Source organism: Coenobita brevimanus, chromosome 24 (assembly GCF_032717465.1).
Source record: "Coenobita brevimanus isolate Jiangsu-jjx chromosome 24, ASM3271746v2, whole genome shotgun sequence".
Classification (NCBI taxonomy): Eukaryota; Metazoa; Arthropoda; class Malacostraca; order Decapoda; family Coenobitidae; genus Coenobita; species Coenobita brevimanus.
The window spans coordinates 7621643-7632157 of NC_136977.1; the positions used below are offsets into that span (position 1 = coordinate 7621643).

At 46.8% G+C, this 10515-nt stretch overlaps 1 protein-coding gene across 1 annotated transcript in view; it reads right to left on the bottom strand.

The window, feature by feature from the left end:
• LOC145393546 (uncharacterized) overlaps positions 1 to 10515 on the bottom strand; it is a 356676-nt gene that overhangs the window by 24977 nt on the left and 321184 nt on the right. Inside the window, exon 5 of the mRNA XM_080267697.1 lies at positions 2890 to 7479. Within this exon, the coding sequence (XP_080123823.1) occupies positions 2890 to 7479 (4590 nt within the window). The remainder of the gene's footprint in view (positions 1 to 2889; positions 7480 to 10515) is intronic.

Sequence of the window (10515 nt, forward strand, 5' to 3'; positions counted from 1 at the left end):
CACACACACACACACACACACACACAGTATATTGTGCATGCAAATAGGAGTGTGTACTTTATCATAACTTAAAGCTTCTTTGCCTCACCCGTAAATTCTATTCGGATAATTTTCACATTCATCCCCTTTAACCCTAACTTGGCCCAGGTTTTCCCCTCTATGTAGCTTGCTTCCCATACATTAGTGGCAGAAAAGGACATTGCTGCGTCTCTACATCCTTCTCAATGGCACTTCTTTATGACTAGCGTCGTATTCTAGTGTAAATCCTGTGTAACAACTCAGCATTCAAGGGGGACGGATGGCAATTTTAGACCAAGTTTGAGTAAATGGAGTATAGTTAAGAGCGGCTAAGTACCATTAACTCCTTCAGCTCGAGATAACTATTTTTCTAATTGTTTAGTAATTCTTGTTATTACTAGACGATTCGTATTCAACTTAGGATGGACCTCTAATACTGAAAAGGTTAAGGAAGGCTGTATCTAATCCCACTCCGTTTCAAAGTTTCTCCTTAGCTAAATATTATGATCTGGAGGTAGGAAAAATGATATATAATTAGGTCTTTGGAGTGAAGGGATTAACCAGTACTTTGTGTGACGATGTGTGGTTGTTCATGGCTGTCGTGTGTGTGTGTGTGTGTGTGTGTGTGTGTGTGTGTGTGTGTGTGTGTGTGTGTGTGTGTGTGTGTGTGTGTTTCATTCTTATCTTTGCAGAAAATTACTGGTCTCTAATTATCGGTAATCAAAATGCTATAATATCTAGACGCAAGCACCTTAAATGAATAAATAAAAAAATAAATACACAAATAAATAAATAAATATATAAAATAGAATAACTCTTTACCTATCAGTTGCCCTAAACTTTACGACATACTAATCGAGCAGGCTACGAAAGAAATACCTCCATTATGCCTTGTACTAGTATTTCTTCATTCCTTCACCATTCAACTTTTAGCATGTATATTCTTACAACCCATCCTTCTGTATATTCTAGGTCATTCTCTCCTTCTTCCTTTTAGTGTCATATTTGTTTCCTGCGTCGTATGATTTTGCACGAGCCAGTTTTCCAAAATACGGTCGGGGATGAAAGTTGGCCTAATATTTCGCCTCTTTCGCTTCTCACTTTCCACTGCTGGTTAATATTCCAAAGCTGTGAGAGGCATGGTATATTTCTCTGCCCACAAATGATTCTGTTTGATGATGCAAGGGAAGGAAAAGACGAGTATGCCGTAAGTGTAAAGTGGACGCAGCGGCATAATATAGGAACCATTGTCTTTGTACATTTCTATATGATTACTGTTACATTTGTTTCTAGGTTACATTTCTTTCTGACCCATTCATTCATGTATTTTCTCAGCGGGTTGTATTTTCATGGACTTTCTAGCATCTTTTTTCCTAGACACATACTGTATCTAGAAACCCTTAATATTTTCGTTTATGTTACTTAAATTTTTGTGTTACTTCAATTTTTAATAACCCACTAGCATTATCCACGGCACACACTCCTACTTAAAAACTGGTAGCAAGAAACTATATCATCTGATGTTCTTTTTACCCCAAACAATTCATAATAATTTCATATATTTATTTTCAACATAACTCCCACCTTTGTACCCTGCTACATCGTTCTTCGCAGCTCCTCATCCATCTTGTCATCCTAGTACTGTTTATTTCTTTACATATCGTGCTTCAAACTTTATTTTTTAGCTGAACACTGCATCTGTGCTTCTCTCAGAACCCTTAACTGTTCCTTCCATTATATTTAACTGTTCAGTTTAAGGGAAATCTCTTGCAGTAAATGGGTTACTGAAGACTCTATGTAACCTCTCCATTCAGTTAGTCTAGTCTGAGATGAATAACACTGTCCAGAGATAGCAAGACTATAAAATAATATCATTGGACTGAAGGAGTTAACTCATCCATTTCCCCAGTGGCATACGCGAACAAATTCATTTTCAAACTTCTCAAACTATATTCTCTCTATCAGTTTACTGAGAAAGTTACGTGGATGTCCTAATATTCTGTATTTAAAACAAAATTCTTCAAAATATACTGGCATCATTATTCTGTTCCACCGTACTGGAAACAGCTGCTTCCTCGTTGATGCAGATTCCCTGTTGGGCAACTTTAGTGACAGGTTAAGTGATACATGTTATACTACTTGTTGACGTTACAGAATTGTCTTACCTTCGTATTTTGTAAGTAATAGTTGCCTTTGACGCTTTAACTGTCTCTGTTGTTGCTCAGTGGGATAGAGTGGGTAGACGTCCTTGCAACAACAAGTGTTTTTATGGCACATATGTTTCCTAGATCACAAAGAGCGTGACGATGGCCAAGGCAGAAGCAATGGAAGAGATAATTTTCTTTGCGTTCCTCTACACTCTCCGTGACACGAATGCATTTTTTACAAGCGACATCGTGTAAGTGAGCTGTAACTTTCGGGCATAACTTCTCCTAGAAATACACTGCGATAAAACTGCATGAAATAATAACGCTATATTCTCGAGGGGAAGGGGAGGTGCCCTTATATCCTGGCTACGCCCCTCGGAAATCATGTGCAAGAGTGCCGGGTTATCAAGCAAGGGTGGTGTTTAGGGAGAGACTGGGGGAAGTTAGGAAAAGTCAAGCGGAGATTTGTGTTTAGGGAGAGATTAGGGCTAGCTAGGAAAATCAAGCACGTATGGTGTTTAGAGAGAGACTGTAGGCAAGTTAGGAATATCAAGCAAGAATGGTGTTTAGGGAGAGATTGTGGGCAAGTTGGAGAGTTGTTTAGAGAGGCTGTGGCAAGTTACGAAAATCGGTGAGGCAGGCTGGAGGCAGAGAGGGGGAGCTGAATGTTAGAGAGGGCACGGCCAGTTACGGCGAGATGTTAGTGGATTGTAAGAATACCTACCATGCTGCCACGAGATTTCGGCATCCCAGCGCGGGCGGGGGTCGACGGCTTTCTTCAGCACAACAAAGGCGGGCTGGTGAGTGTTGATGGTGGTGGTGGGCGTTGTTGGGGTAGTGATGATGGCTTGGTTAGTAGTGGTGACGGATGGGGAAGATGTTACATCGGCGGGTGGAATAGGAGTGGCGGCATCGAGTTCAGACAAAACACTCTTTAGCTCCTTCACCACCTTCAGGGGCATCTTATCCTCGTCGAGGGTATGTGCCGAGGCCTCTTCCCTCCTCTGCTGCATCACCTTCTGTCGCTGCAGTTCCTTGATCATCCTCTGCTGCTGCATGTGAAGATCATGCAGCTGCGGGTCGCGAGAGGAGGGCTTCGTCATGGTCTGTTCCCTGGCAGGTCCGAATGTCCATTTGCTGGCGTCGTATTTCACCTTCGTGGTGTCCTCTATCTCGGACTCGGTCTCGGTCTCGTACTCTGTGTCGGTCTGGGATGCTGCCTCGTACATACGGACGTATTTCGTAGCGTCTGTCTGGATGCCGATGGTGTTACTCCTTGCCGCCTCCCGTACCGACCCTGTCAGAGGAACTTCGTCGGGTCCCGTGGCTGCTTCTTTCGTATCCAGTTGTCGGTCCTTCTGCGTTGATTGTGTTGGTTTAGGTGACTCTGTGGTTTTCTGCTCCTTGACTTGCTTACCTTTTTCAGCAGCATGACGAGGAAGCTTGCTGTTTGTTGAGGTGCTAACTTTTTTCTGATCTGTTTTTGCTGTTTTAGCGGTTTGCTTGCTCTCTGAGATAGCACTCTCAGTGAACCTAAACATTTCTGCCGTGATGGCTTCCAATGCCTCGATGTCGACCAGCTGTGTCTTCATCTCAGGGCTCTTGCAAGCTGCCTGGGGAAGATCATGCTGGTCCCTCTCACGTTTACTCTCTTGATATCCCTGAGGTTCTGCTACACTAGTTTCCACCTTCGTTGCCTCGTGAACAGGTTCCTGAAGAGTGTCAATCACTGTAGAGCCTCTTTGTTCAGCGTCCTGAGTATGCTTTTTCTCAGCTTCAATTAATTCCTTGAAAGGGTTAAGACTGTCGAACTCTGAGGAAATGTGCTCCTCGTCTTCACCCACTGCTGACCCCCCACGACTGCTACTGAAGGACACACTGGGTTCGCTGGGCGTGGGAAGGGATATCTGGTCCTCGTGAAGACTTTCCTGAATGACTGGCAGCGGTAGAGTTCTCTGGGAGTACATCAGTTTGGCATCGTCGGGCAAGGGAGCCATTGGTGCAGTCGTCACAGAGGTCACAGGAGTCGGTGTAGGTAAATTCGAGGTACTGTCACCCGATTGTCTTGTCACATTTTGGCCAATTAGGGTAGCTCTTGAGGCAGCTGCTTCTTTTTCACGCAGATCTACATCGCCTTCACTGTCTGAACCATCACTGTTAAAAGGGTTGAATGATTGAGGAGGTTGCTCTGTGGGTTTAGCATCAGAGAACTGTGCAGGTGGTGGTGGAGATTCTAGTTTGATAATTTCTATAGTGTCCTTCGAAGTCCCATCTATCACCTCAGTCTTGGATATGCCGAGAATCTCATCGTAAGGCGGGAGGGGTGGCGGCGACTCATCCTTTGTAGCAGAGATGGTCTTCAGGCTCTCCATCCTGGCATCTACACCTTTGACTGAGTTACTTGAGCCTGAGTTATCCGACTGATCGCCGCTGCTGAGTTCTTCTACAGACGTGGGGATCATCTTTTTCTTCTTCCTCGGGGGCTTGGCTCGCTCAGGTAGCCTTGGTAGGATAGGCTCAGCTTTACTATTAATGTCCTCCACAGTCGATGGTAAAGGTGGTGGTGCATGTCTTTCCTTAACGACCTCCTCAGCCCTCTTCGTTGATGATGAAGTTGCTGCATGACTTTCTAACTCTTGAACTATCTCCTCAACCTCCTTCATCAAAATAGTCTCCTGCTGCTTTGCCTCGTATGTAATCACCTGCGGACCAGAGATGATTGGCTGATCTTTATTCTCTTCCCCTGCTGTCTTCGAGACAGTTTTGTTGTTTAAGTCATCAATTCCTTTCTTCTGGCCATTCGTATCGAGGTCAAAGCGAACTTCCTTTTTAAGCTCCTGTGAGGAATTGAGGGATCTGTTACTACCCTTGAGGCTCGACTGGCATTCCTTTTTCTGTGCCTGGCCGTTACTGATACTTCCATGCTCCTTTTTATACCCATCTGGATCTTCGCTTTCACTCTCAGACGTCGTGATTAGGTCTGACTTACGGTTTTTACGCTCTTTATACTTCTTACGGAGATATTTCGGTGAGCCTTTCTTCAGGAACTCTGATATGTTGAAGCCCTTTTTACCATCTTCCCCTTTTGTCACGTCTGGAGTCTGTGGTCGGCTGGATTTGGAGTCGGGTGTGTCTGGACGTAAGGACTGGGGTGTTGCGGATCGGCTAATCTGAGGGGTGATTGGATGGCTGGAGTCACTCTGGTTGTCCTTTGGCATTGTGGGTCTGTCGGAGGAGGGTTTATATTCCCTGTCTGCCTTGCGGACTGTGATCATCTCCAGAATCCTCTCCTTCACACTCTCGAACTTGCTGGTGGTGGGTGAGGGTTGGGGTGGTTCAGGTGGGGCGTCACACTGCTCTAAGGCTTCCGATTTTACTTCCTGGGTCTCTGTCAAAGGGGCTTGAACAGGCGCCTCAGATTCTTCCTGCGTTTTTTCCACGTCCTCGCTGATGTCCTGGAGCAGCTGACGCAAGAACGCCTCCTCGATTTCGTCAGAGATGGCTGTGTTTTCGAGAGCATCAAGAAAATCGTTTAAGTCGCTCTCTTGATAACTTCTTCGGAGGCGTTCCAGCTCCTTCAGGATACGCTCATCGTTGTAAGATTCTCGTGATATGTATGGCTGCATCTCCTTCGACTTGGACCACATTCTTCTTTTAACGTCAACTTTAGGAGGCTGACTTCCTGCTGTTGGAGGTAGAGGAGGCTTAACTTCGGCTCTGCTATCAGCAATTTGTTCTGTCTTTATTACCGAGGTACCATTTGTTAGAGGAATTTCGGTGGACACAGGAGATTCACTTACAGGAGGGGAGACAGGTTCTGGTTTAATGGGTGCAGCTGTCTTTGTTGAGGAGGTTTGGAAAGACTGTATGTCGCTATTTGGCATCATTTGTATTGTCTCACTTTGGTGTGCTGCCAAGGATTGTGGTAGTGGGGGGCTCTCGGATAATTTTTTCTTGAGCTGAGGACTTGCGTTTTCATCCTTCTTCTCGACAGCCTCGCCAGATGGAGGTGGGGGTTTTGAATCACTGCCAGCTACGGGAGTTTGTCGACCCTCCTCGCCTGGGTATTGTCTGCTCTGAAGCAAGGTCTGTGCTGCTTGTTCTATGCTCTCTAACTCATCTATGGCGTCCTTGATACTGGTCTGCCTCTTCTGTTCTTTCTTCGGTATTGTCTTTGCAGGAGTAGCAAGATCGATTATTTGCGTCTTTGTAGAAACAGGGTCGATTATTTGAGACACAGGCTGACTTTTTTCATGATTATTCTTTTCCTGCTGACTTTTTGCCTCCTCCTGCTCCTCATCGAGGTAGGAAAGCCGTGAGTTGACTGAGGAAAGCTCCGACATGTCCTTTGCCACAGTATCGTCGGATCCCGCAGTGGCAGAGGACCCGACGGTAGCAGTGGAGGCCATGGACATCCGCCACCCTTCCGAGGACCGAGGCGACGAAGGTAAAGACCCGGACACATCACCTTTCGACCCTCCGACCCCCGAGGCGCTGGAGTAATATTGTCCCATCTCGGAGTCCAGGTTACCGTGTTGGGTTCCAAAAGATGAGCGATCGTCTTCCTCCTCCTCCTCCTCTTCTTCACCCTCCTCGATGATGGTGGACCAGCGGCTTCCCTCCCTCACGCCTTCACAAACCCACTGAGGCTTGAGGAGTAATACCTCTTCTTCCTCCTCCTCTTCTTGGCTTTCAGATGATAGTAAATGCTCGGGTCGTAAGTTCGGGTATTGCTTCTCCGCTTTCTCTAGCTCCTCCTGAAAGTTTTGAAACAGTGAGTCGCTGCTCTCATGCAAGAAGCTGAGATCCTCTAGCGTCGGACTTCGTTTCAGCGTGTCGTCTTCGTCGCTACTGTCGTTTGGGTGGTCGTTTATCTCCCCAGTGACTTTGTCGTCGTAATCAGATAGCGCTTCCCTTGAACTTGCGTACTGAAACTGATCACCAAACTCTCTCTGTTTTGTCTCCTGAGTGCTTGGGTGGTCTATCAGGGCGCCCTTCACTCGATCGTAATCAGCCCCAATTTCATTCACGTTCACAACACTTCCTTGGCTCAGAGTATCTTCGTAGACGAGGGTGTCAGTCGAAGTATCGGTCTGGGAGCTGGTGAGACTCCCCTCGTCGCTCTCGCCAGAACAGCGGGACAGAGAACCGAGGAAGGACAAGTTCAGGGACGAGGTGGTGCTCTCCCTGAACGAATCCCCTACCGCTGTTTGTCTTTCTGTGGCTCCTGTCTCGTCCTCGGCCTCGGTATTCCTCAGGATTCTGGGATCGACGCCGTATGTCTCGAGGATGATCACGGATGAATCTGAGTCCTCTGAAGCTGAAGGGATCGAAACGTCAATCAGGGTTTAGTTCCAAAGCCAAAGCAGCGAGCAGCAAGCACATATAGTCAGTGTGGGACCAAATTCCAGAAAGTTTTGGGTTTCCATCTTTCCTTCCGAAACTCCGGTCATTGATTTGGTTGTGTCTGTTTTTCGCTTTCAATTCTCTGAGAATTTGGCCTTCGGTATGTTATCTTGTTAGATATCGTGCAAGGGGAGGATGTGATGTAACAATGCGGGCGGGGTTCCTCACAGCAACTGGAGAAAGGCAGTGACAGAGAGAGACTAAGAATGAGGCTCAGGCAAACCCTCATTCTTCCCCTCCCTCCCTCCCTCCCTCATTCTCACATTCAAGTGTCTCTAATGCATGGGCTTTAGGTTTCAGCGGCCCATGCTGTTATGGCCCTAACAGTGTTAGAAAAACATCCGGTTCTAAGACTCGTCAATCCTTCTTGTGGGACTTTTGTGCCAGTATTAGTTATGAGATTCCATGCTGTCAGTACGTATTCCAGGGCATATATTTCAAATATCCGGCGTTGCATGTTGCACTCTATTGTTTTCTCTTCTCACTCTTGTATGGAACCACTGTAGCCATTACTAAAAACTATTGGATTAGTCATATCTATCAAGACAGTCATGCATTTGCCTTAATATCTCCCTGTTAGGTGATGAACTGGAGCGAGCGCGATCCTGTATCCCATCGCCAGCAGCGTCTCGTGGCTGCGTGATGGCGGGGTAAGGCGTGGGCAAACTTAAGATAGGGTGGTGGTTGATGAGACGGGGTGAGGTGGGAATAGGGGTGAGTGGAGCATGAGACACATCAAGAGGAGGGGTGAGGTAGGAATTAGGGTATGTGGAGCATGAGATAGGTTAGAGAAGGGGTGAGGTGGGAGAGTCCGGGTGATTGGAGCATGAGATAAGTTGGTGTGGTGGGAGTTGCTGTGAGTGGAGGATGAGATAGGTTAGAAGAGGGTTGAGGTGAGAGATGGAGTAAAGTTCTGAGGTGCTGGATAAAGTCAAAACAGAAGTGAGCTGAACATGACTGGGTGCTGTGATGGAGTTTCGGGATGCTTAAGTAAGATATATGGGACTGAAAAAGAGCAAAACAGAGGCACTACGATCATTAGAGGTTTGAAAATGGAGGTTTAGAGTGGGGTGCGAGGGCCGTAGGGAAGGATGGGTAAGTGACTGGGAGAGGAGTAATGGCGAAAAAATGGCTGGTGAGAGGGTAAGGAGGACAAAAAGTGGGGGTTAGAATGGGATAAGAGGGACATATAAAGGCAAGGGTGAGTAAGTGAATGAAAGAGGAAGAGTGCGAGGGAACAGATGGGTATATAAGTGGTGGAGATTGGAGTGGGCGTGACAGCGGAAGGGGGGCAATATTGTTGTGAACAGACGCACGTGGTTTTCCTTCTTTTGTCTTTCCTGGGTGTCATGTGCGTAGGTGTGGGTTGATTGGCATTGATGTGTGCAGGTGCTGTGTGTGTGTGTGTGTGTGTGTGTGTGTGTGTGTGTGTGTGTGTGTGTGTGTGTGTGTGTGTGTGTGTGTGTGTGTGTGTGTGTGTGTGTGTGTGTGTGTGTGTGTGTGTGTGATGCTATATATTGTTCGCCACCATTTTTCATCTGCCTGCGTAATATACTGCCATTCATCTCCCTTCCTCTCACTGTTTCACTTTTTCCCCACCAACACGGCTTCCTGTCTTTCATCTGCTGTCTATTTAAGGCGACCAGGATTATGTGTGGGTCAGGTGTTGGGTGTGTGAATGAGGCAGGTGTAGAGTGAGACTGAGGCAGGTATAGAGTTAGAGTGAGGGAGGTTTGAGGTGTGAGAGGTAGGTGTGCGATGAGGATGAGGCTGGTGTTGAGGGTGAGTGTTGGATGAGTGTGAGGTAGGTGTAGTAGGGGACTGAGCGATGTGTGGGCTGGGAATAGTGAGAATGGGACAGATATGGGTTGGATGTGAGACAGGTGTATGTCCAGTGAGGTGGATGTAAGGTGAGACTGATCCTGGTTTTGGATGAGGAAAGGCTGTGAGTGTTTGGTGGGTATGAGGTAGTTGTAGTATAAGAGTGAGGAAGTCGGATTTGAGGTGAGAGTGAGGAAGGCATAGGGTGAGTGAGACAACGTTATGATGACTGAGACTGATGTAGGGTGAGATTGAGACTAGTTGTAGTAGTACTTGTGATAGCAGTAGTAATAGAAGTAATAGTACTAGTAGTAGTAGATCAACCCTGGTCGGTCTGGTCAGAAGACCCATCAACCTCAGGCAAACAATCACTCCTGCAGGGCCAGCTCGTGCAGTGAACCGATGTTCTCTTGCTGTGGCCAGCACCTCGATGTGGCGAGGCGCGAGGCAGTGTGAGGTGGTTTGTTTCCTGGATTGATGCCGCATTTGCATCTCTACATCCAGTTAACAGGGGCACCATACCAAGCTCGACATCACCCCCTTATTTGGTTATATGGTTACCACCCAGCGTTGTAAATGGTTTTCTTGGTTACAGGAAACCATTAGGCTTGTGACTCAGTGTTGAGCATCTAAGGAAAAAGCCGGCAACACTACATCAAATGAGTGGATGATGGTCGTCACCACCCCTTTCATTAAGTGAGATATGTAGACAGCGTGAGGAAGTGCTGTGGATGGTGAATTAGGGTGAGCTGGCTGTAGTTTTGGTATAAGGCGAGTTTGGATTGAGGCAGGTATGGAGCGTAAGTGATGTAGCTCTTGCGTCACTGTGAGCTTGTAGGGCGAGTGTTAGGCAGGTGGAAGGTAAGAGAAACACATGTGAGAAAGATGTAAAGTGAGAGAGACGAATGAGAGGAGAGCGTAGAGTTAAAGAGACAGGTGTGTGTGTGTGTGTGTGTGTGTGTGTGTGTGTGTGTGTGTGTGTGTGTGTGTGTGTGTGAAATGCAGGTGTGGCAGTTACTCACACACCTGACACGGTAACACACTTCTCCAACCACTAATGAGAGCAACGGCGCCTAAACACTACCACACACCTTACTTCACAACGCACTCTTCTCACAAACTC